A 27,614-nucleotide genomic window follows, 5' to 3' on the forward strand; every position below is an offset into this window, starting at 1 on the left:
TTTATTAAGTCAATTTTTACAAATGAAGAAACTAAAATTCATAAAAGTGATGTATCACACCAAAATCATAGGTAGTAAGTGAGGGAATCAGGATTTGAACCTAAGTCTCTCTTGTTCCAGGGTCATTTTTCAACTCTTCAACCCACTACTGCCCTCTCTGTCAACGCTTTCCACCTGTGCTGTGGAATCCATTGCTAAGATGTAAACTTTTCTCCTTCTTCATCTCCTTGTCTTAAGTGAGACCCAACTTTCCCTAGATGATAATGCTTCCCCTGTATCCCTTTCATATAGAAGCTGACAATTTTCTCTATGTATAGGGATGAGAAGGCCATTTCTTGCTTTCCATTATCCTTTCCAAAACTTTATTCCTCCATCCTTTGAGGCTATGCCATATTTCCATGTCATTCTCTACTACCCCACAATCATCCATGGACAGTTTTGCACCTGGTTCATGGTACTCTCTTTATTCCTGGTCCTGCCATTATCCTAGATGTCTTTAATGTGAATGATTCATTCAATACCCTGACCTTTTAGTTTCATTGACCTTCACAACAAATATGATATTCACTCCTTCACTTTGCTATTGACCTTGTGATAATACAGAACTGTCCTGCCTCTAAACTTTAAACTCTGATACATTGTTCTCTGTCTACAGCTACCTCTAGCTCTTTCATGATCTTCAGCATTCTAGAGATTTGTAAATTGTCAACTCCTTTTTTCATTTTATTCTCCTTCCAGAATTGGTGGTGGCCATCACTTTAATCAGTCTTGTTCTTCTATTGTATTGATACCTTCCATTTAAACTTCAGCCCTCAATCAATCAAGATTTAATCTCTCTATTCCTACACCTGAGCTGCTGAGCATTACTGGAGAAAATCAGATAGATTGGTACCACTACAAAATCAGGTTCTCTGAACTTATAAGGGTTTTTAATAATTCTTAACAATCTTTCTATATGTTCTTAGTTCCCATTCCTATCATACTAATGGCTGTACCATAAACCCGTACCATGCCACTCATCCCCTCATTTTGAGAAGGGAATTATGCCTTCTAATGTCCTTTAGTCCAGTAATAATCCTCCTCGGTTTCATCTTCCCCACCATCTACAAACTTACATTTATTTCTTCTATTGTTTTATCTTTCCTCCTTTCTCTACAGAGGAGGTGAATCTCCACCCTTTGAGAACCAATCTATCACTTGTGCTGTGGATCCCATCTCTTCATGCAGTCTCAAACACTTTGTTCCATCAGTTATTTCCTAGCCAGCCTTCTTCCCTAATGACTCTTTCTCTTAATCTTTAAGACTTCCAGTCTTAAAAATAAAATAAAATAAAATACCACCCTCAACCTGTGTCAACCTTTTTTTTATTCTCTTCCCTCTATGAACTGCATCTTTTGTCATCTCCCAAAATATTTCTTTGCTCTAACCCTACCAAACTATTTATCCTGCTGTTTCCTATCTCCATGCCTTTATACTTCCTGTTCCTGCTATCATAATGCTCTTCTCTCTTCTTTAGGAAGCTAACTCCTACACATCCTTTAAAAATTAGTTAAAACATTTGTTTAGGAAACCTTGATTTAAATACTTTCCCTCTCTACTCTCAGGATATTATGTGCATCCTTCTAAGGCACTTCTTACCATCCTGGGCTATAATAACTGATTATCTTGTCTGTTTTCCTCACTAAAATTTCAGCTTCTGGAAGGTAATGACCATGCCCTGATTTGTACCTCCAGCACCCACAAAAATGCCTGGAACAAGGAAGGCACCTCATAAAGATTTATTGAATACCTCCCTATATACCCTACTTAGACTAAGACTAGTGAGAAAGATTTAACTGAAATATATGCAAGTAGTGTGACAAATATCTGCTATTCTGTGAAGTAAGTAAACAATTAAAACATATCAATAGTAATGTGAGAATGGAAAGCTCTTTTAAGCAGAGCCTTATACGGTACTATTTCTTGCCGATGTTATCATGTGCTAGAGTCCAAATTTTCAAGCTTGGATCTTATTATTTCGTTCAGTTTTCCAGTCCTGGGAAGATAAATTCATATTTACCAAATCACAAGATCCTTACTAGTACCAAAATGCTAGAGCAATACTTAACAATTGTGGAGCTGAAGCTGCCACAGTTGTTTAGACAATCAGGGTAATTGGAAACTTTTTTTTTTTAATTGGGGTATAGTTGCAATGTTGTGTTAGTTTCTTCTGTATTGCAGAGTGAATCAGCTATATATATATATATATATATATACATATATATATATATATACATATATCCTGTCTTTTTTGGATTTCCTTCCCATTTAGGTCACCAAAGAGCACTGAGTAGAGTTCCCTATGCTATACAGCAGGTTCTCATTAGTTATCTATTTTATACATAGTAGTGTATATTGCACTGACCAATGTTAGCATTATAAAACAAAGGGGGATATATGTATATGTATAACTGATTGCTGTACACGTGAAACTAACACAACATTGTAAATCAGCTATACTCCAATAAAAATTCTAAAAAGTAAATTTTAAAATATTAATAAGACAAAAAGATTTGGATAACTAAAGGAATATTTTTGTGAAGAAGCTGAGGAAATATTCCTGCCCCACAGAAAAGAATACTTAAACCTAGTAAATGAGACACATTTTCCTTTGATGTCACATAAGATATATTGGCAAATTATTGCTGTATATATATCGGTTCTTATGTAGGCTTCATGCCAAACGTTCCTATTTCTCTTGCCATTTGGGATTATATCATTACTACTCTTATTGTTTTGTTTCAACAACGTCTGCTGACACAAAAATATTGACTCTACATACTGAAAAATGTTTTTACTCTCTTTGTAACTGGCAACTATCCTCTGTATCTAGAAACTAGGCCTTTTTTTTCTGTCTAGTGTTAGAAAATAAAGATGTGGTTCCATCGTTCCATGTGTTTGAAAGATCCTAGTAATGTGCTCAGCAAGTAATCTGCTTTGGGATCAAAGCTAGTACAAACCACTTAAGGAGATTAGGTTTTAAATAATATGACCTTATAAATTATAAAAGAGGGGGCTTCCCTGGTGGCGCAGTGGTTGAGAGTCCGCCTGCCAATGCAGGGGACACGGGTTCGTGCCCTGGTCCGGGAAGATCCCACATGCCGCGGAGCGGCTGTGCCTGTGAGCCATGGCCGCTGAGCCTGCGCGTCCGGAGCCTGTGCTCCGCAACGGGAGAGGCCACAACAGTGAGAGGCCCGCGTACCACAAAAAAAAAAAAAAAAAAGAAAGATAAATTATAAAAGAGAAATACTACTAACTCCATTCTTATTATCACCAAAACTACTGTCATATCAAGTAAACATGAAATTATTAAACATTACCCTGCCATTATTACATCACACCTTTGGGAACTCTACAGTTGACAAAAGTTCACTAATAGAGTATAGAATTTATTTTTACTAGAATTAGCTACTCTTAAATCAATTATGTCTACCAAAAATAAACTATATATGTGGGTATAATAAAATTTTTAAGTTTATTATATTTTGTTTAAAATATAGCATAAATAATATAAGTAATTTAAATTATAATTGAGAAGCAGGAGTGAATCTACAAAACACGTAGTGTCCAGGAAGTCTTTTTCTTATACAGCAAGGAGAAAGGAAAAAAAATTCCTACTGCACTGAAATTTAGTCTCTTGCTATTTAGTTATGTACTTAAATTTTTGGCTAGAAAAAAGGTAAAATCTACCATAATTTTTAGCAAAATAAAATGAACTGCATAGAATTGGTGAGTGTTTAGTTATTTTAACATTAAGTTTTTAATCCATTTTATTATTTTACATAATAAATTCAGAATTTCCAGGCTTATATACACACAACCTACATACACACCAGAAACAGTGCCCATGGCTCAAACTTTCTGATTCCCTAGACTTAGAAAAAAATAATCCTTGTTCACAGATCTTTAATTCATTTTTATGGTAGTGAAATATATAACACACCTAAAAATATATATGAACAAAATATTGAAAAAAACTTTTTGTATTACTCTTTTTTCCAACAGGTTTGACACTGACTGTCTTACATTCAAACAAAAAAGATTTTCTGGAATCCAAAGATGTTTTAAATGGGTAAAAACATATTTGTTCATCTATGGGGAGGAGACATACCAGTTCCACAGGAAAAGTGCAGTTTCTCCTAGAACTTCACTTTTTAAACAGTTTTTTTAAACCAATTTTTAAAATTTTATTTATTTATTTACTTATTTGGCTGCGTCAGGTCTTAGTTGTGGCACATGGGATCTTTGTTGCGACATGCGGGTCTTTTCGTTGAGGCACGTGGACTTCTCTAGTTGCAGTATGTGGGCACCAGAGCGCACAAGCTCAGTAGTTGTGGCGCGCGGCCTTAATTGCCCTGCAACGTGTGGGATCCTAGTTCCCCCACCAGGGATTGAACCGATGTCCTCTGCTTTGGAATGCAGATTCTTAACCACTGGACCACCCAGGGAAGTCCCCAAAAAGGTTTAATAAAACCTGAAATTAATCAATGTCTCTACCCTCTTCCTGAAAAATGCTTTAACTAAGTTTATTGCCTTGTGTATTATGTATTATTGTCGTCCAGAATTTTAGTTCAATCTTTCTTTGATATCTCCAAATTATCATTGTTATTGTTAGTGTCAGTACAAGTAGTACCTATTTAGACTTACACTTGTTTCTTTTTTACCAGTGTTTTTGCTCAACATTGTTTCTTATATTTTCTTCATTCCTTTTGAGTTTCCTTCTTCTTGTAGTACATCACTTAGAAATTCCTGCAGGGTTTCTCGCTTCCCTGGTGGCGCAGTGGTTGAGAGTCCACCTGCCAATGCAGGGGACACTGGTTCGTGTCCCAGTCCGGGAAGATCCCACATGCCGTGGAGCGGCTCGGCCCGTGAGCCATGGGCGCTGAGCCTGTGCGTCCGGAGCCTGTGCTCTGCAACGGGAGAGGCCACAACAGTGAGGGGCTCGGGTACCCCCCCCACAAAAAAAAAAAGAAATTTTTTCAGTGATAGCCTGCTAATAATAAATTTAGTGTTGACTTGTCTAAAAATGTTTTCGTTTTGCCTTATTTTATGAAGAAATTATTTCTAGATAGAAAGCAGCAGTAGAGAATTTTAATTAGAGTAAATTCTATGTTATATGAAATTCAAAGATGGGAAAGATAAACTTATGATATTTAAGTACCCACCTTTTTGTTGTTAAATCACTTATGAAGCCCATTGAGGAAAAAAAAAAAGCCATTTCAAAGTCATCATGTAGGGACTTCCCTGGTGGCACAGTGGTTAAGAATCCACCTGCCAATGCAGGGGGCACGGGTTCAAGCCCTGGTCTGGGAAGATCCTACATGCCGCAGAACAACTAAATCTGTGCCCCACAACTACTGAGCCAGCACTCTAGAGCCCGCGAACCACAACTACTGAGCCTGCGTGCCGCACCTACTGAAGCCTGTGCACCTAGAGCCCATGCACCGCAACAAGAAAGCCACCGCAATGAGAAGCCCACGCACTGTAACGAAGAGTAGCCTCTGCTCGCCACAACTAGAGAAAGCCCTCATGCAGCAATGAAGACCCAATACAGCCAATAAAAATAAATAAAAATAAATAAAAAACAAAGTAATCAGGTAATATTCTACTATATAGATTTTCAAAGATTAATATCTCACATTTATAAGAAAATGAGGTTGATTTCTCATGGTGATTTGTGTATTAGTGATAAGACTCAGGTAATAAAATAGGGTCCCTTGCATATGAGGATGTGAAATAGTCCACAGTTTTTTTATATCCTGTTTTTTTTTTTAAAGTATGACCATCAAAAAGAAAGATAAAAAGAGATTAGCACAATTGGAAAACAAGTCAACAGACAATACACCAGTGTCCTTCCAAGATAAGTAAGCATAGATTAGAGAAGAATAAAATAGCCAAAACAGTCATCTTTTAGCATTCCAAGTGTATAATGACACAAGACTAATTCTATTTTCTTGGCTTTCTTTTGTCTTCAGTACAAGTTTCTGTGCAGTTGTACACAATCAATATATTGGAGCAGATTTCCCCTGGAGTAATTTCTCATTTGTGGTGGAATACAATTTTGTAGAAAACTCTTGTTGGGCTGAACATTGCGAAAAATTGAATATTCCTTACTTGGCCCTTAAAGTGATTCTTCCAGACACAGTTTTAAAGAGTAAGGATATAAACTAAAATTCCTTTTTTGTTCCATTAGCATGAAAATTTTCTGTTTTCTATTTCTGATCTATGGAAAGAGAATAAACTATAGCATTAGAAGACTTGAGTTCAAGCTCTAACCTCACCACCAACTGTGTGACCTTGAGCAAGGCCTTTAACTATCTCTTGCCTCATATTCCTCTTTTGTAAAATAGACTTTACTGATTCTATTTGTCTTCATCCCTTTAGCTTCTAAATTTTACTTATAATAGCACGATTAAATTATAATTATATCTAATCTTAATCTGACTTTTATACAGCAATATTTTTATTGAATTTTAGGGAAAAATATGTTATAGTATGTTGACTGACACAGAGAACTTTTAATACACAACAAAAAATTATGCACAAATGCTTGGCAAAGAGTCTAAACCACTTTGCATAGCATTTGGTTTCTTTGTATTTCTTAGTAACACTACACATGACTAAGGTTGCGAATTCTCAGATCCATTAAATTAAAAAGCCTGTATATTTTTAGTCCCAGTGCATCTCTCATTCAAAACTTGCCATAAGTCACTTTCCATCCACCTCAAGTATGAGTAAGAAGTTTGAATTCTGAGACATTCCAATTCAATTCTAAAAATACAGTAACCATAATTATTACTTTGGAATCTTTGATACAGAGGTTTAAGCATTAACTTCATTAAATAATTAAAACATGGGTTCAACAAAGAATAAAAGGTAAACATTCAACTTTAAACTGAATTTATTCAACCAATTCCTTATTTGGGTCATTTATAATGCTTCAATTTTCTACTATTATACCACAAGATTTATAGTAGTTTATATATCTTATATATCTTTATGTACTTTTTCTAAGAAGTAAAAATTCCAAGGTAAAATGAATTGCTGGTTCAAAGGTATACACACATTTATATATTGCCAAGAGCTTTCCAGAAATTCTATCCCAATTTATATTTATGCCGAAAGTGTGAGAGAATCCTTTCCCTCATATTTTTACTATGAGTAGGTATTATTAATCTTTTAAATTTTTGAAAGGATTAGAGGCAAATAATATTTTATACTTGTGTTAATTTGCATTTCTTTGATTATCCATATCATTTCATAAGTGAATTGATCTTGTATAGCCATTCTTTTATAAATAGCCTGTTTATGTCCTTTGTCCACTTATTTGTTGAGGTATATGATCTTTTTCCTATTGATCTGTTGCATTCCCTATGGATTATTGTGCATAATTTTAAATTTTGATGTAAATCAGTATATATATTTACACAGGAAATGTCCAATATGTACTAATTGAATAAAGCAGATATTAACATTCAGGTAGAGTATGATCCTGTTTTTTCTTTTCCTTATTTTTTCAAGTGAATGTACATGTGTAAGTATAGACAAGCAAACATATGGAAAAAAGAGTGGAAGTATGTGTTAAACTCTGTTTTTAGTATATAGTAGTTTTAATAAATTCTATTAACTATTATTTCTAGGAGTAGAATAACAGTGATTTTTATTTTATTCTTCAGACCTTTCTTTATTCTGAATTCATATTTTTACAATGAATATGTTTTATTTTTATACTACTCCTTGAGCATACACCTGTTATTCTCATGTTTAGTAAAAAGAGAAAGAACCGAGGGATGAGAAAAAAGAGAAATATTTATAAATGTTTTCATATTTAGGAAGCACCTTGCTGGATAGTTTTGGTGGTTTTCTTTTGGAAATTCAGATTCCATATGTGTTTTTTGCATCTGAAGGACTTCTTAATACTCCAGAAATACTTCAGTTGTTAGAATCCAAGTAAGTTATTGATTTCATAACTTAGGAAAGATATATATATACCCTAATTGGCTAAATATTATGCTATATATGTGGCACTATTTATTTCTGATTCAAGCCTGGAATTATATCACATAGGAATAGTTTTCCATAGAGTGTATGTCAACTTATACTTCTCTCCCTATAGTACACCATCATAATTATTGAATATTGTCTTTTTTTGGTTATGTATCAATTTTGTGGGGAAAAAATAGTTAATTATTATTTCAGTTCATATTTTAATTGCATTTCTTTTGTCACCAGCAAATATGAGCATTTTATGTGCGGGGGGTTCTGTGAATTACATGGTCATGTCTTTGGGTCATTGATATTATTGAGAATGAGTATTCTTATTTAGAGGACTTTAAATACTGACTAGGAAACAAGATTATGAAGTTCTAAATGAATTCTCAAGTTTTTAGACCTTTAGTTCTAACATCATACCAACACGGAGCATTTCTAAATGATTTAAAACACTATCATAGCATACAAGTTGTCACAGGAAGCTTAGACATTGGGCTATGTATCAAGGAAGGATAATTATGCTGTGACCTTCGTTAAAATGCAGATCTATTTTCCATGCTTTTGTTTTTATATCTTAAGGCTGTGGGGCATTCACAGAAAACTGTGAGCTTATAAAAGATTGTTTAAATCTAGGCAACTTTTCAGGAGAAAAAAGAAAATTCTGATAAATGCACAATGTTTTAGTCTCATAACACAATGTTTTAATTTCATGAATTATTACTTACGGAGCCAGAATAAATTGGTCAAGACATTTATAATAGGGGAATTCCCTGGCAGTCCAGTGGTTAGGACTCTGCACTCTCACTGCCGGGGCCCCAGGTTCTGTCCCTGGTGGGGGAACTAAAATCCCACAAGCCACGTGGGTTGGGCAAAAAAAATCCCCAAAAAACAAACAAACAAAAAAGACATTTATAATAGTATCATGTACAGTAATATTTGGCAAAATACCTAAGGAAGGCAACACATATCTCAACTAATTTGTCATAAACTGAATAATTCATAATTTCATTCCTCAAATTTCTTAAGTAGAATAAATTGAGGTATGAAACTTGAACAGTAGTTCAAATAATTTAATATGCAGGAGGACAATACAGTTTTTCTTAAAGAATTTTTCTTAACCATCTGTCACCCCAAAATATTATATTTTACAGGTATAATATCACATTGGTGGAGAGATGCTGCAGTGAATCATTGAAACTCTTTGGAGGTACAGAACATTATGTAGTGGTGACAATTGATGAGGACACCACCATAATTTTGCAGGTAAAACTATACAATAAAAAATATACAAAAACAAACAAAAAATATATATAAATCAAATATATTAAAATACATGTATAACCATGTAATCTATTAGCTTTAGAGAGCTTAACTATAATTTACTCATGATTTCTTCCAAAACTTTGCAAATGGGCCATAAGTGCTAAAATCATCAGCGTGGAAAATGGCTATAACCAAGCTTTTTCAATGCCTTGTATAATTTTTAACATACTTTAAAGAAGATAGAGCAAATATAGTTTTGCTTTTTTTTTTTTTTTTTTTTTGCGGTACGCGGGCCTCACACTGTTGTGGCCTCTCCCGTTGCAGAGCACAGGCTCTGGCCGCGCAGGCTCAGCGGCCATGGCTCACGGGCCCAGCCGCTCCGCGGCATGTGGGATCTTCCCGGACTGGGGCACGAACCCGTGTCCCCTGCATCGGCAGGCAGACTCTCAACCACTGCGCCACCAGGGAAGCCCTATAGTATCTTTAATATTATGTATTGACCTTTTTAAAAATACATTTACAGAATAATTATAGTGTTGAAAACTTTAAAAATCAAATTCTAGCCACTGTGTTTCTTAAAAGGAGGTAACATTAATCTGTAATTGGTAATACGGGATTTCCTCTAAAGTGGGGATTGCCTATAAATTAGTCAGTTTTTAGAAAGAGAGAGAAAATCTCTTCAAAAATCCATATATTTTAGAATTTAAGATGTATGAATCTCCCTGATATGTTTGCTTGATTGGAGTACAAATTACAAAACAATTAATTTAATAGTGTGGGAGTGGAGAGCAGAAAGCAGTTTGATGGTATGGAGTATAAATTAATGGCACGTATTATGGTAAGGTAGAAGTCTGATTTGATAAGCAAATGTTAATACTATAAGAATTATATGATGGAAACAAAAAAGCTCTGTTAGAAAGATTCTTATGGAATATTGTGTCTTGCATATTTAAGGTTATTAAATAACAATTATTTGTGGGAGGAAAATCCTGTTTGGGAAAACTGTTTTAATCCGTGCTTACATAACTTACTGTTAGAATAAAATACTTCTTGAATTATTCACTCTATCAAAAATTAATATTGTTAAAGGAAAAAAGGGATTCTAGATCATTAGAAAGACATTCCTATAAGTCCATTAACTGCTGCTTTTTCATCTTCCTTAAGTAAGCATTAAGTGCAGATTATCCCATGGGTTTTTGTCCTTAAGAGTAGCCAGATCCCTGTCTACAAAGAACTTTGCCCAGATAGGAGCACTCTGCAGACTGCTTGCTTCATGTCTAGGACTTTGGGAGATTCATGAACCCTCCTTGCTGAGGCTATCATTAACCGTTTTACAATTACTGTAGCTTTTCCCCTACTACTTCCAGTGTGACTTTAATTTTTCCATAAAATGGGAACCCATACCCATGCTTCTTCTCAAGTTATAACTTATATATCATAGATTCTAGAAATATGGCAACAATAATTTCATAACAACTGGTCAACCTAGTGAATCTTTTTATTTTATTTATTTTCTGGTAGGACCTAGAAGAATTAAACTGTGAGAAGGCATCCGACAATATCATTATGAGACTGATGGCATTATCATTCCAGTACAGCTATTGTTGGATAATTTTATATGCCAAAAAACCATTAAACTCAGAGTAAGTATACACATCTCCATCCAAAGTCACATATATATCTTTTAAGTTATTCCATCTTCTTCTTTGAATAAAAGTAGCTATGTAAATTTTCCTCTTACTCATCTAGTTTGCTTTAAGTAAGGGATTCTCAAGGTGAAGGCATGCCCATAGGAAAACAAATCGGAATTTGGGAGATGATATATTTCCCCTGGACAGTCAGTGCAAATCATGCTCCCCTCCTCTACCTCACTAAGAATTGCTGCTGTGAGTGTTTCACTTTGTATTAATTTTTAATTCCGGACTCGTCTGTTAAAAAATGTCATTCTTTTTTTTTTTTTTTTTTTTTTTTGGTATGCGGGCCTCACACTGTTGTGGCCTCTCCCGTTGCGGAGCGCAGGCTCCGGAAGCACAGTCTCAGTGGCCATGGCTCATGGGCCCAGCCGCTCCGCGGCATGTGGGATCTTCCCGGACCGGGGCATGAACCCGTGTCCCCTGCATCGGCAGGCGGATTCTCAACCACTGCACCACCAGGGAAGCCCAAAAAATGTCATTCTTAAATCACTTCTCTCTAAAATTTTATTAGATATACCAACTAACTAGCATCTTACTATACTTTCTTTCATTGATGTGCTTAACTGAAAAATTGCCCCCCAAATCCACGCCGAGACACTGGCTCAAATTATCATTATATGTCTCTCCTTTCCCTCATTCTAAATTTTATGAATGTACTGCTTTCAGTTTCTCCTTTTATTCTTTGCAATCTGGCTTTTCTCTCTATCTCTATACTGATCTCTATCTCTCAGATGTCACTCATCATCTGTGACTTTCTTATGATCATATCCAAAAATATTTTTATCTTTCACTGCTCTGAAGTATTTAAGACTATTGTCAGTGCTTTCTGTCTTCAGACTCTTCAGTTCCATGGCACTTCTATGTTTTTGATCTTCTACCTCTCTACTTCTTCTCTGTCTTTACCTCTTCTTCCTTGTCCCATCTCCAGATAGATATGAAATCTTTTTTCTTCTATTTTGTCCATTAAAAATCTTATCCTCTCCCATAGCTTCAGTTATCATCTTTCTGCATATAATTATTATATTTCTATCTGCAGCTGCATTCTCTCTTTGAAATTCCTGACATAATATCTCTAATTTTATATATAATATTTCCACTCTGATATTCCACAGGCTCTCAAAGTTAACATAGTATGAGTTCATTTTATTCTCTATTCCCTCCAAAACTGTATCTCCTCTTTTCTGCCTTTTAGATATTTATGACCATTGCCTTTCTTTTAGTCATCAAGACTGGAAAACAAATCCTATAGATTCAACCACTGGACTTTCATCTCTCCCCTCGCTCCATTTATATTACCAACATCTTAGTTCAGTTTCCCATTATTTTATGTGGACTATTATAACAAACGGTTTTCCCACCTCCAGATGACTCTCAACATTACTCTCTATAATCTGTCATACACTCAATTAATATTCCTAAAACCAGGCTCTTATTATTTCACTCTGATTAAACACCTTCACTGACTTCCCTGTTATTTACTGAATATATACAGACTACTCACCCTAATATTCAAAGTCTTTGGCATATAATCCTAACTTACATTTTCAGGCTTACTTTTCACTGCTTTCCATTTCAATCAAAAGCTCTGCTCATTGGCTTGCAAACATCCTCCTTGCTGTCCTACTTCTACTTCTGCTCATACAGTTCTCTCTTCCTACGATATTCCTTCCTTCCTCCAGCTATTCCATCTGGTGAAATTGTGCCTATTTTTCAGGACCTATCTACTTTTTCTATTCAACCTTTCTTCAGTATCCCCCACTCATGCATATAAACAGATATTGTAACCTTTACAACCTTCGAACTCCTTAGCTCCCTGTTTTTTCCTCATCTTTGATATTATCGTATTTTTTTTTTTTTTTTTTTTTTTTTTTTTTTGTGGTATGCGGGCCTCACTGTTGTGGCCTCTCCCGTTGCGGAGCACAGGCTCCAGACGCGCAGGCTCAGTGGCCATGGCTCACGGGCCCAGCCGCTCCGCGGCATGTGGGATCCTCCCAGACCGGGGCACGAACCCGTGTCCCCTGAATCGGCAGGCGGACTCTCAACCACTGCGCCACCAGGGAAGCCCTCGTATTTTGTTTTGTATTATCATTTTGGGGCACTTGCCCTACAGCAATGAACATTGCTTTCATATGATAGATGCTTGGTAAATACTCCTTGATTGAATGAATGAATCTTCCCAACTAAATTGCACACTAGTCTTATTCACTTTTTTAATCTCTACAATACTACATTACACATACCACATCATAGAAGAAGTTTCAAAAATATTCTTTAGTTATTAGATGAGGTACAGATATCTTATATTATTTAACATTATATTATCTTTGTGATTTTTTTCCTTTATTGACTTTCTTGTTTGACTCCATTTTTGTTTACCTTACTGTACCAAGCTCTTTGTATAAAATTATTATTATCATGTGAGGATAAGTGTAAGTTAGAATGTAAGAATACAAACAACTTGGTTCTTATTCCTTCCTCTATTAACAATAACCTCTAGCAGTCACTTAACGTAGTTTTTCCTTTCTACCAGAACTGAAAAATTAAAATAATTATTCAGTTCTAACGGGGGGATGGGAAAGCTGGAATAAAGTGAGAGAGTGGCATGGACATATATACACTACCAAAGGTAAAATTGGTGGCTAGTGGGAAGCTGCTGCATAGCACAGGGAGATCAGCTCAATGCTTTGTGACCACCTAGAGGGATGGGATAGGAAGGATGGGAGGGAGGCTCAAGAAGGAGGGGATATGGGGATATATGTATACTTATAGCTGATTCACTTTGTTGTACAACAGAAACTAACACAACATTGTAAAGCAATTATATTCCAATAAATATATATATTTTAATTATTCAGGTCTAAAATCTTCATTTTGGAGATTAATAAAGCCTGTAAAGCATTTTAAGCTTTATCAAGAACTTGGAAGTATTCTGGATAAATAATTGATTTGAAATTTTTTAAAGTTGTTTTTAGATTGCTATCCACCTAGAGGTGCAATTGAAGTACAAGAGATAATAGGAGATTTACACTTATTTTTATCCAGATGTTCATGAAAAAAATTGATTATGTAACACTCAGATTGTTTTGTGTTCAGGATAGAATTATCATTTATTCACAATAATATATTATTATAAAATGTAATTCTTTTCAGACATCTGGGTATCTCGGTTTCGTATTTTTAGATCATTGGAACATTTTTAAAGTATCTTAATCAACTGACCAAATGAGGAGAATTGAAACTACAAAATAAAATTTTTAAATTACTTTAGTAGTTCATGCCATTAGTTCTTGTTTGAGGAAATGTGTCAGGAGTCCCCAGGACAACCCCCAAGTTGATGATTTGTTAGGAGTATTCACAGCACTGAAAGTATTCTTGTACTCAAAGCAAATTCAGCAAAGGGAAAAAGGGCATGGATCAAAGTCCAGAGGAAACTAGGAGGAAGCTTCCAAGAGTCCTCTACTAGGAGAGTCACACAGAACATGCTTAACTTCCCCAGTAACAAGTTGTGATAACGTTTGTAAAATGTTGTCTACCAGGGAAACTCTCCAGACACTCAGTGCCCAGGGCTTTTATTAAGAGCTAGTCACAAATCAAAACTCTAGATTCCAAAAAGAAAGCAGGTGTTCAATAGAAACCACATTGTTTGAACAGTTTAGGCACAGTGTGTCTCTCTTATCAGCCACTCTTTTGAAAAGAGCTTACCTGAGAAAGAAGCCGACAGAGGAAAGAAGAGCAAAGAGATTAAGAGAGAGCCATTGTCTCAATGACATTGTTTGAGTCCCTGGGTCCAAAAATGTCTTCTCCTGGACCCCTTAGTATTATAAGCCAATAAATTTCTTTTTTGTTGCGTGGAGTACTTAAAGTGGATAAAGATAGTAGAAATATCCACCCACAGCTCGAGTCACATCTGACCTGCTTAATAACTATAGACAGGAAAATAGCGGTGTTTTGTTTTTGTTTGTTTGTTTGTTTTTGCTGTACGCGGGACTCTCACTGTTGTGGCCTCTCCCATTGCGGAACACAGGCTCCGGACGCGCAGGCTCAGCGGCCATGGCTCACGGGCCCAGCCGCTCCGCGGCATGTGGGATCTTCCCGGACGGGGGCACGAACCTGTGTCCCCTGCCTCGGCAGGCGGACTCTCAACCATTGTGCCACCAGGGAAGCCCAATAGTGGTGTTTTTTAAAATTACTGAGATGTAACAGATATAAGATTGTGTAAGTTTAAGGAGTACACTCTGTTGATTTGACACAGTTATATACTGCAATATAATTACCACCTTAGTGTTAATTAACACCTCTATCACGTCATATAATGATCATTTAAAAGGGTGTTTTTTCTAACAGTTCAGGGAAAAGACCCGGGGAGGATTCTAGTTATCCTGGCTCTGGTCATATGTTCATATCTGAACCTGATACTTTGGCCAGGTAGTTGGCTAGGCTTCAGTCACATAGCCATCCCTGGGGCTAGTAAGGGGATGAGTTAAACTCTTCTACACACACACACACACACACACACACACACACACGCACACTCAGCATCCCCTAGATTTAACAGTACTATTGAAGAATGAAGGTGGAACTGTTCTTACAAAAGAGTGCTGAGTGGACAAAAACATGAGTCTGCCACACAGGCATTGTTTTAGCCAGGTTATTCTAAAAACTTTATAAAATGTGAAAAATAAAATGAATTTTAGTAAGTATAGTCAGACATCAAATGAGTAGAATATAATAATATAATTTTTTTTAGGTACTATCTTACAGAAAAGACACTTCATCACCTAGCTTTGATTTATGCAGCTTTGGTTTCATCTGGGCTAAAATCAGAAGAACTGGATGTAAAGGTATTCTTTTTCTATATGTTTGTTTGTATTTTTCATTTATGTATGTATGTTTGTATTTTCATACCAAAATTTATGAAATCTGAAACTCAACTGCCCAGTGAGAAGAAACATTAAATGGGTAAACTAAAAAACACTTAAAAGCCATATAAAGAACAGTTTCAAATTAACAAATATTCTTTCCACTTAAATTTCTGCTCTAAAAGCCTTTAATGAATTTAAATTCATATTTTATCTCTTCATTACTAAGATTTTTTGAAACAGGTCAGGATATTAATAAAAATAAATATCCCTTGATCAAAAATGTTCACTTATGAGAAACATTACTGTTTTTATCTGCTGTAAGATGGAAATCTTATGACATATGAATAGAGCAATATCTTGGTGATCTATAATCAGTCTCCTTTCTTGGCTTTTTTTCAATGTCCCACTCTGAAGTTTATATATTTCCTCAAAATTCAGGGCTCAGTCCTCTACTATTATCACTTTATATTCTTTCCTTGATAAACTCAGACATTCCCACAAATTTAGCTTTCATTTTAAGAAAATCATTAAAATTTTTCTAACTTTTCTTAAGGTCTGTACCTATATTCTAGAATTCTACTGGAAATCCCTACATGAATATCCCACAGGTACCTCAAATTCTGCATATCCAAAACACAACTTCTCATCCTTCCCCAAACTTGATGTTGACCTAAAACAAGTAGACTGCCAGTTATTTCTGCAGCAAAAATGGGTTTATATACGGGATCAACAAAGAATTGCAACTCAGGGCCTGCAACCATGGCAAGCCATGTGCAAGTCCGGGCACAACAAGGTGAGGGGAAATCTTTTAAAGAGGGGAAAAGGAAGTTGGGAGGGTTATAGTAAACAAAGAGTCCATTGGAGGAGTTGAGAGTTCGAAGTATAGTGGCTTTTCATTGGCTGAGTTGTGACAGCCTCTTATTGGCTGAGCTCTTGCTAGGAAAGAAGAGGAAGTCTTTCTTCCTATTGAATTGTACTATCATGGTAGGGCATGAGAGCTCCTCCTGCTCATCTCCCAACTCTATTTTAATTAAGGTTTCTGTTAGTTTTTTACACCTAGTTTACGGCATCACTATTCTAATCTAATCAGTAGCTAAATCTTCCTTTTAACTCTGCAGTGTCTCTAGAGTATGCCTCTCCTTTCTACTCCCATTTCTATTTCCCTAAATTCAGGCCTTCACTTGTCACTTGGCGTTCTAAGGTAACTTCCTAATTAATCTCTTTATTTCTACTCTTTTCCCACTCCTGTGCATCATGTATATTGACACCAATTACATTTCTGAAATACAGCTGTGAATATTTCACTCCCTAGACTGTAAGCATAAAAGAAAGGGAACATACTTTTCATTTTTGTCTTCCTAGCACCAAGCACAGAGCCTACGTAGTAGGCTTTTGATAAATATTTGTTGTTGAATTGAATTTTTGTGCTCAAAAGACCTTCTGTAGCTTCCTACTTCATCAAAATAGAGTTAACCTTAGGTGGATTCAAACTCCTCAATGATTTGACCCCTAGTAATCCTTCCTTTAACATCATTCTACTCACCTTTTCCTGAATATGCCCCCACCTCTCAGCCATCTGATTCTGTCCTGTCTTCCCCCAGAAATACTATTTCCCATCCCCTTACTGCCAGTCTTCATAGTTCTTTTTCCACCCAGCTCAAATACCACCTCCTTTAAAAAATTTGCACCAGTTATACTCTCTCAAGATGAATCTCTCCTCCCATCTTCCTAATAATGCTTTATACCTTTATTATAATATGAGATATTTGTTCATATATCCTCCACCCTGGATGGTGAGAACTAGGCCCTTTTCTTTGTAAAACCTATAGCATCTAGCACAGTGTTTTGTACACAGTAAAAATATTCAACAAACATCTACTAAATAGAATTCAGTGAAAGCAGAACCTGTTAAGAAAATCAACAAATGATCTATTTGAAATAGAATCCAGATAATTTTGATCCTGTGATGCATGTTAAACATAGAAGTAAAATTCTTAGAAAAGTTATCTAAATAAATATAAATTTGTCTCATTTATTCATTCAAGTGAGGTTTTACCACTTAATCAGCCTCTTTTCTCTTCAGCTAATAGAAAGCAGTCATATGCAAAATATGCTTTAGAAAATCATTTAAAAAATCTATACATGGGGTATCTGACACCAGTAAGTGACCCTATTCAGGTCCAGTGACATGATCCACAGAGGACATGTTCCAAGGAAGGCATTTGGAGATGAAATAGGAGGTACTGCTCAGGCACAATCCATTCCAAATGAAAGTTCCTTCCCACCTGGATCAAACTACTCCAAAAGCTTTTCAAGTTTACATAATAATCTTAAAAGTATGTCCGTTTTTCCATGGAATTTGAGAAACAAGATGATTAATTTGCTCTAATTCTTGTATCAATGTATCACCAATACTCAAGCCTCCCATTCTCCTAACTTGATGACCTTATGACATTAAAGGGGGTTCCCAGACTCGTATTATTTTAGAATACATTTAGTAATATGGCTTTTGGCCTCTTAGGCCAAAAAAATCCATCAGGTTGGATTAATTTTTATTTCCAAGCATCTGGAGAGCCTAGCCATAAAGGGAATATTAAGAAATTTAAGTACATTTTCTTAAACTAAAAGAAAACACAGCTAGTAGTGTCATGCCATATTTTACTCTAATATAAAAAACTTCTATAAATTTCTTATAAATTCTCTTTGCAGAAAAATGCATAGATACACACATATGCAAATTTTTGAAAACAATGTTAGCAGGGGTTCTTGAATCTCCCAAAGTCTAGCCATGAGCTCCAGAATCCTTACCCTTAAGTTAAGGTAATATTCATTACTATTATAAAATTATGCCCTTTAAAATAAAATTTATATTTAAATAAAAGTCTCAAATCTTCTCAAAACGTCCAAAACTTTTAATAAAATAAATTTGGAATCAAACAGTATATTTCTGTGTACTCTATATATTTAATATAAAAAGAAAATCCTTCTTTAGCATGCATATACCCCTAGGTATATGCTAGCAGTTTTGTATTTGTTATTCTTATGGGAGAAAAAAAATGTCATAATTATTTTGTGAGGTTTGTACAGTCTTTGTTTCTTAAATTTCCACTACAGGACAGAATATTCATATTTTTAAGATGTGATTTTTTAGGGCAGTGTTCTCTATCCACATTAAACTGCTAACCCATGAACTATCTTTCCTTCAACCAAAGCCAAAAGATGAAGAAGAAGATAAAAATAGAAACGAAAGGGGAAGGAAAAGGCTGGCATTTCAGAAGAGGGAAGGGCATGGAGGAAAACACAAGAGACAGACAGGAAATAGGGGATATTAAGAAATTCTTTTTAGAGTTAAGTTTAACACACACACACATCACACATTTTTGGCAGGGGTATCTTACCATCAAATAAGCCAAGATTGGATGAACAATTCCAAGAATACTCTAAATCAAAACATATTCTTCTTTTTGAATACAGCATCAAGTTAATCTGTAAATATCCTTATTTTTCAACTTTTTTTTTGAAAAATCTTGCACTATTGTTTAATTTTTATTTTATTTGAGAACTATTAAGTTTAACCTAGAAAAAACAAAATATTAATTATTGCTAGTGACATCCAAATTGCTTTTTTTCTAATACAGATGAAATAAAACACCAAATATGTTTAAAAGACTTTATTAATAAATGCCAAATGGAAGTGAAGAATAACAATTTAGTTCCAAAAATTAGAAACTACAAGGATATCATATTTAAAGAAGGAAAGTAAATTGTTTATCCTCACAAATAAAACATCCTGGATTTCACATAGATAAATTCGTAAATTATATCTAAAATAGTGTACAAAGATTAGAATCTTCTGGGGGTCTTCTTCTCCTAATTGCAAACAATTTTTGAGTGATATATTTTGTTTCCTAGTATTTCCTATAATCTAACATAAAAATATATTTTAGCTTATAATTGCCCCAGGAGTGGAAGAGACTGCACTGCTATTTCGACAAATTGCTGACCACAATTTAATGACCTCGAAGAGGGATCCTCATGAATGGTTGGATAAGTCCTGGCTTGAAGTTTCACCATCTAAGGTTTATTTCCTAATATATAAATTAGATGTTTGCAAAGCAAATATAAATACATGTACTTGAATTCTCTTTCTGGTAGCATTTTCTTGTTCTGTCATGCTTGCATGAACATACGTAACAATAGCCATAATACACAGCATTTATTTAGACAGTTTTCCAGAATTATGAGTATTTTTCAATCTCAAAGGACTGTTTTTTTTTATAAATTTATTTACTTTTGACTGTGTTGGGTCTTCGTCGCTGTATGCAGGCTTTCTCTAGTTGCGACGAGCGGGGGCTACTCTTAGTTGTGGCACACAGGCTTCTCATTGCAGTGGCTTCTCTTTGTTGCGGAGCATGGGCTCTAGGCACGCAGGCTTCAGTAGTGGTGGCTCGCAGGCTTAGTTGCTCCGTGGCATGTGGGATCTTCCCGGACCAGGGCTCGAACCCCTGTCCCCTGCATTGGCAGGCGGATTCTTCCAAGAATTTTTATTTGGTCACACTGAAATCTGATTTCAATATAATTTTCAAATGTCACAAAATAGTCTTTTTCCCCCCCAACCATTTAAAAAAGTAAAAACCATCCTTAGCTCTTGGCCTGTTAAAAGGTAAACAGGTACATTAAAATCCTGAAGTTGATTTGAGGGCAGGCAGATTCTTAACCACTGCACTACCAGGGAAGTCCCTCATAGAACTATTTTAATGGGATCTTTTATAATGAACTTTCAAATCTAACTTATTATAAGGTGATCCAATGGCTTCAATGTCTAATATTTTTTAAATAAAATAATTTTTCTAATTCCTACATTTCAGCACTCAAGAATAGTGGGTATGGGCTTCCCTAGTGGCGCAGTGGTTGAGAGTCCGCCTGCCGATGCAGCGGACACGGGTTCGTGCCCCGGTCCGGGAGGATCCCACATGCCCCGGAGCGGCTGGGCCTGTGAGCCATGGCCGCTGAGCCTGTGCGTCCGGAGCCTGTGCTCCGCAACGGAAGGGGCCACAGCAGTGAGAGGCCCGCATACCACAAAAAAAAAAAAAAGAATAGTAGGTATATTATGAGAATAGCAAAATTCTGTCATTCTATGATTTGTCAATAACTCAATTATATAATTGAAAGTAGAGTTATGAAATAGTTATAAGATTAAATAGTTAATTTTTAGAAATTCCTTTTGTTTAAGCATAAATATTTCCAGGCTTTCATACCAACCTAGTGTTTCTGTTACCTTTATTTTTAATATATTCAAATCCTGAAGCCATGAGAAAAGAATGATGAAGATCGTTATGTACTAACTTGGAATGACCTTCAAAATATATTAAGTGAAACATGAAAGTTGCAGTGCAGAGCATGCAGTACACTACCATTTGTGTAAAACAGGGAAAATTAATATTTATATGTATTTGTTTGTAAATGAATAAAATATCTCTGGAAGGATACCAAGAATTTATAACATTGATTATCTCTAGAGAGAACTGAGGTAATGGAGTAGGAATGGGACTTTTCACTGTATACCTTTTAGTGCCTTTTGAATTTTACTTACAGAAAAAATAAAATTATATAACAAATAAATAAAACAGTCATATATATTAAATCACAGGACTTTTACATGCCTAACAGAACATAGCACTATCAACAACTATGGGTATAATTAATTATGACATATATGTATGTATGTGCAATATCCTTCCTACAAAGGCACGTCCAATCTACTCACATGTCTGTCATTTGATAAACTAAAAGAGGGTGCAAAAAGCCAGTGTAACCAGGAAAAAAAAAAAAGAAATTTGGCAATAAAGGTGGCTGCTACATTTCTAGACATTTATGAGATCTCTCTGAAAATGTATATTTTTAGACTGTCAGGGTCAGTTCTGGTTGATAGTAATTCTTCCTGTACTTTTCACAATAAGCCTTTCCTGAAATTATAACATCTGTTAGATATCATAAACATGGTTCATTTAACCAAACCATGATAGTATATGGTCTACAAAGGGAGAGCTAAAGAAATCTTGAGCTAAATAACTAAGTCCCCTAAAACAGAGGTCCCCAACCTTTTTGGCACCAGGGGCCGGTTTGGTGGAAGACAGTTTTTCCACGGACTGGGGTGGGGCGGGATGGTTCAGGCGGTAATGCGAGCTATGGGGAGCAGCAGATGAAGCTTCGCTCGCTGGCCCTCCGCCACCTCCTGCTGTGCGGGCGGGGGGCTGGGGAACCCTGCCCTGAAAGGTAGAAGAGCTGTCATTAGATAAAACGATTGTCATTTGAAGGAAATGGACTGTAATGAGTCTCTGGATGAGTGATTAGACTGAATGAACTTTAAGATCCTTCCCAATTCTGGGTGTATGAATCTTTACTGACAAACAAGTTTCCTTCCTCCTGGCCATACTTTTTTCCCCCAAGCATCTCAAATTGAGTGGTAGGTGCAACAACAAAAATTTTAATCTGCTAGAGTGAGTAGAGTAAGAAAAAAACACTGGCTGATTATTCCTTACACTTTTTTCTAGGAAGAAATGTACTTACTTGATTTTCCAAGTGTTAATCCATTGGTGGCTCAGCTCATGTTAAATAAAGGACCTTCACTGAACTGGATACTATTAGCAACTCTTTGTCAACTTCGGGAACTCCTACCTGAAGTTCCAGAAAAAGTGTTAAAGGTTAGCTATTTGAGATCCATAGTCTTCCATGAGTTTATTTCCTTTGCATCTGAGTATCTATTTTTACCATAAGGGTTTTCAAAATGAAGTTATCCAAGTTTGTTTTGGACTTCACAGAGCAAAGAAATGATTTACTTAAACTAAATTTCATACAGAATTCTCATTGGTCATCAATCGCATTATATATTTTAAAGCTATCTTATATAGATAATTCTGTACAGATCGTTTATCACACTTCAAATCATTTTGAAGTGTTATACTGCCCACAGATATTCAATTACACACTCTATTCATATGTGTTTACATTATCTCTTCCAAATAATCCTGAAACCCTTCTTAGTAGTGGTATCTAAAGAGAATTTTAGCCTTATCAGTAAGTTTCTTTAATTTTTATGAAGGAAATGGTATTCATGTAAATTGTGTAGCTAAAAATTTTATTTTAAGTGATTAGAAAATAGATGCAAATTACAATAAGTTTTTCTTTTAATGGAGCCTAATTAAGTTATGTTCTCACTACATGGATCAATATAATACCTTTGGATGGACTACTTATTTATATTTTTCCTTATTTCCATTTAGATAAGAGTCATCACTTATATTTACTTGACTGATGTTTATGTTGTATTTTTATTATATTAATTAATTTTTAAAATTTTTTTAGCATTTTTGTGACATCACTTCCTTATTCAAGATTAGTCCTTCCGTAACAAAATCACCTCAAATTTCATCACCTCTGGAAAATAGGAATCAAACTAGTGCCTTTACTTCTCAGAGTTCAGCTTCTGGCTCTTCAGATTCTGTTATTCAAGAACATAATGAATATTACCAATATTCAGACTTAGGAGAGACAGTGCACGAAGACACAAACACCACTTCAAATTATAACTCTTCTCTTATGAAACTAAAAGAAATGCCATGCATTTTACCACCTGTGACTTCTTACAATCAGACCAGCTACTGGAAAGAGTCCAGCTGTAACCCTAACATAGTGCAGAATAATTCTTTCCTGACTAATATAGAAGCAAGGAATGTGTCTGGTAATTCCTTTCTGAACCAGAATGATTCAGAGTCAGATGTCTTTTCTTTGGGTCTAACAGCAATGAATTGTGAAACCATGATATCACCAATTGACACTCAGAAGAGAGTTACCCCTAACTTTATAAATTATCAGAAAAAGGGAACACATGAAGCAAAAGGACCTACAAATAAAGAATTGTCTGCCCCTGTCTTTTCACTAGAGGGTTCTCAATCTCCTCTTCATTGGAACTTTAAGAGAAATGTGTGGCAACAACAGAATCATTCATTCAACTTACAATATGGTGCAGAGCAGAATACATGTGACAAATGGTACTCTCAGAAAGATAACCTATTCACTAATCAGCAAAAATGTCTATTGGATGAGTTAGAAGGCTTCATATGTGAAAGTTCAAATGCTGAGACTAAAAAGACTTTCTGGAAAGAATTACCATCCGTCCCCAGTTTGGATTTATTTTGTGCTTCTGATTCTAATGTAAGTCAACAAGAATTCAACAGTGTTTATTTCTACCAAAGAGCTGGAAAATGTTTAGGACAGAAAAGGCACTCTGTATCTTCACCTAACACAGGAGACAAGAAATCAACAGGTAATACTGTCTATAGTTGATAAAACTACTCTCTAATGTAATTTTAAAAGATAGATTCATCTCCAAGTTAAAAAAAAGTTTTGTTTTAATTACTACACTTAAGAATCTTCAATAACTTTGGCATCAAAGAAAATCAAAATTCTAATTATAAACTTTTAAGAAAATAAAGGCAAAGAAAATATGTCAAATTCTTGTAGCTTTAAATGAACTAAGCATTTAACTTAAGAAGTTACAAGTAAAAACATGGAACAAATCTAAGTCTAGCAGAAGACTAAAATTAACAAAGATTAAATAAAGAAATTAGTGAATTAGAAAAGTAGCCTTTTTGTCAAGCAGGGATATTTAATGAGCTAACATTTATTAAGAACTTATTATATTTCCTTTATGTGGATTATTTAATTTCGACAATCCTATTAAATAGATACTACTATTGGCTCTCTATTTTACAATTGATGTTTCTGAACATATAGTCATCAATTTTTTAAAAGAACAATTTTATTTTCTCACTTCTGGTAATTATATCTTTTATTTCTGTGTCATTTCTTATTGCCTTGGCCTAAGCATTTAGAACAAAATATTAAGTTCTGATGGTCATACCAAGGTGGCCTTACTATGATGGGGAAAAAACAAAAAGAAAGGAGAAGCTGGAAGCTTCAAAACTCCTCTTTTGCCCAGGCCATTTTGTGAGGCCAAAAGGGGCCCAGAAAATCTTATATTCTTTGTTTTATTAAAAGAGGAACACTCAAACTATATAAGTCCCAGACTCACAAAACTTGGATTTGGTCCCATTTAATAGTCATAATTTGTTTTGTTCCTGATTTTAAGGGAAAATAATCTATCCCTAGTTTTGTAAGAACTTTTGTGAGGAATAGATGCTGAATTTTATTCAAACTCTTTTTGGTCTATTGGGGAAAATCAAACATGTTCTCTCTGTTGACATTAATGTAAATGTTTACAGGTTTACTAATAATCATTTTTGTCATTTCTGTGATAAACCTAATTGACTTTTTAAAAATATCTTTCTTGGAGTATAATTGCTTTATAATGTTAAGTTTCTGCTATACAACAAAGTGAATCAGCTATATGTATACATATATCCCCATATCCCCCTAATTGGCTTTTAAGGAATGATTTTTTAAAATATGCTATTAAATATGGTTGCTAATATTTATTTGATTTTCATATCTACATTCATAATGAAATTAATTTATTGTGCTCTATTTGTACTCCGTAACAGTCTGACAGTAAGGTGATTCTGGCTTCATAAATGAACTGGATGAAAATTTCATCTTTTTTCCACCCTGGAGCAAATTAAGCATGTGAATTACTGTATATTTTTTTAACATAGGGCATCCCAATGTATGAGATAACCCATTTTTTCAATGAGAAGATCTCAGAAATTATTTTTTAATAAATTTTAGTATTTAAGGTTTAGGGATATAGATGGAATAGTCAATGTCTACCTATATTTTAATTCATTAATTTAGTTATAAATATATTTTTAAATCATATATCATATAAATAATGTTGGTTTAAAAATACTGCTTTTTTCCACTTTGCAATTATTTTTATAAAATAACTTAATTCAAACAGTTAACAAGAATCTTTGATGCTAGTATCTTCATTATCACTATGGCAACTTTTGACTTTTTTACTGTGGTTTTTCATAGCACATCATTACCTCGAACTATGTTGTTTAAGATGTAACACTATGGGCTTCCCTGGTGGTGCAGTGGTTGAGAGTCCACCTGCTGATGCAGGGGACACGGGTTCGTGCCCCGGTCTGGGAAGATCCCACATGCCGCCAAGCGGCTAGGCCCATGAGCCATGGCCACTGAGCCTGCGTGTCCGGAGCCTGTGCTCCGCAACGGGAGAGGCCACAACAGTAAGAGGCCTGCGTACCGAAAAAAATAATAATAATAAAAAATAAATAAATAAGATGTAACATTTTTGAATTCATATTGATGCAACCCTAGAAAATTTGTCCAGAGCTATTGGTATAACCTCAAGATAATTTTCCGTTTGTTCTGAATGTATATTTGTGGTCTCTATGATAAAATTATTTATTGCATTGCCTTTTGAATTTGCTTATAATGGCATCCAACTCTTGCCATTGAGATTATATGGCCAGGAATAATTACTACTGTTTTAAATATTTTAGCCTCCCTTTTTATTGATTTAATGAATCAATCTCTATAAGTATCCAAATCTAGAATATTTCAGGATAATGTGTCATATATAATACAATCATAAAAGATGAGTCTATACATGATCACTACCTATCATATATCAGAGCTCAGGATAAATTTCACAACATTACAGATATGCATTAAGAAACAGGCTTAATGAAGGAAAACTTAAAAGCAAGAGTCTTAAATCCAGGAAGATTTAATTGTTTGTATAAGGCATGAGCATACAAATACAAATACATGTATCTAACACCAATCAGTATTGGGCCTTTAAGAACAAGCACATATATGCTAAAAAAAAATGTAATTTTTAATAATTATTTTATCTCAGTTTGGAAATTTTAACGCTTTGTAAATAGATGATGAAGATACAGGATCCATTTGAACAGCTGAAAAAAAAATACCTACACGTATTATTATCAGTAATAAAATGGTTTTCCTTTTTCTCCTTTTAACAGATTTCACGTGCTCACAACTACCACCATTCAAAAAACGACGTCTAGTGTATGAAAAAGTCCCTGGTAGACATGATGGACAAACTCGTCTGAGGTTTTTTTGAAAGAAAGGATAGTGCTGCATGCCACATTTCATTCTTTTTTATGATAAACCAGTAATAAAATGATTTAGGTTTGCTCATATATCAATGAAAATGCAATTGTTCTTTAATGTTCTCGGTGTTTCTACATTAAATTTTCATAATGTATATCGCCTCATAGTTTATATCTTTGTAAGTAAAGTATTCTAATTAACATAATATTGTTTCTAAGATCCAAATAGCTCCCAGATTCACTTAAACGTAAAAAGCCTTTTTTTTTTTTTTTTAAGAGAAATAGAAAACCTTGCCAGATGTATATCAAAGGGTTGTTTGCTGTCTCCTGAAGGGCCTGCTGCCTCCACCTTTCCTCCAGCAAAAGCCTTTGAAATGAGCCTCCATCTCAATCTGACCCTCTGAGTCCAGAAGTGAAGATCACCACAGTCAACCCTCCACCACCAAGAAAGTTAAAACCTAGGGCAAAATTCAAGTTAGAGAACTTCCAATTTAAATGCTGTCTTCATAAACAAAATTTTCAAACAAACCACTAAGAGAAAATATTTGCGACCCACATGACAGAAAAAGGGCACACATTCCTAATATACAAAGAATTCCTACAAACTGATAGGAAAAAAGACAACCTAATAGAAAAATGGGCAAAATATATGAATAGATATTTCACAGAAGAAACAAAAATAGCCAATAAACATTTGAAAC

The 27,614-nt window shown here is 34.9% G+C and overlaps 1 protein-coding gene across 1 annotated transcript in view; it reads left to right on the forward strand.

The window, feature by feature from the left end:
• Positions 1-26,924, forward strand: part of SHOC1 (shortage in chiasmata 1) — an 87,249-nt gene extending 60,325 nt beyond the window's left edge. The window contains exons 18-27 of the mRNA XM_059071547.2: positions 4,045-4,111; positions 6,015-6,193; positions 7,872-7,989; positions 9,183-9,294; positions 10,816-10,937; positions 15,736-15,829; positions 19,798-19,929; positions 22,405-22,554; positions 23,216-24,176; positions 26,824-26,924. Coding sequence (XP_058927530.1) covers positions 4,045-4,111; positions 6,015-6,193; positions 7,872-7,989; positions 9,183-9,294; positions 10,816-10,937; positions 15,736-15,829; positions 19,798-19,929; positions 22,405-22,554; positions 23,216-24,176; positions 26,824-26,924 — 2,036 coding nt within the window. The remainder of the gene's footprint in view (positions 1-4,044; positions 4,112-6,014; positions 6,194-7,871; positions 7,990-9,182; positions 9,295-10,815; positions 10,938-15,735; positions 15,830-19,797; positions 19,930-22,404; positions 22,555-23,215; positions 24,177-26,823) is intronic.
• The last annotated feature ends 690 nt before the right edge of the window (positions 26,925-27,614 follow it).

The sequence above is a fragment of the Kogia breviceps genome, chromosome 8 (assembly GCF_026419965.1).
Source record: "Kogia breviceps isolate mKogBre1 chromosome 8, mKogBre1 haplotype 1, whole genome shotgun sequence".
NCBI classification, from domain to species: domain Eukaryota; kingdom Metazoa; phylum Chordata; class Mammalia; order Artiodactyla; family Physeteridae; genus Kogia; species Kogia breviceps.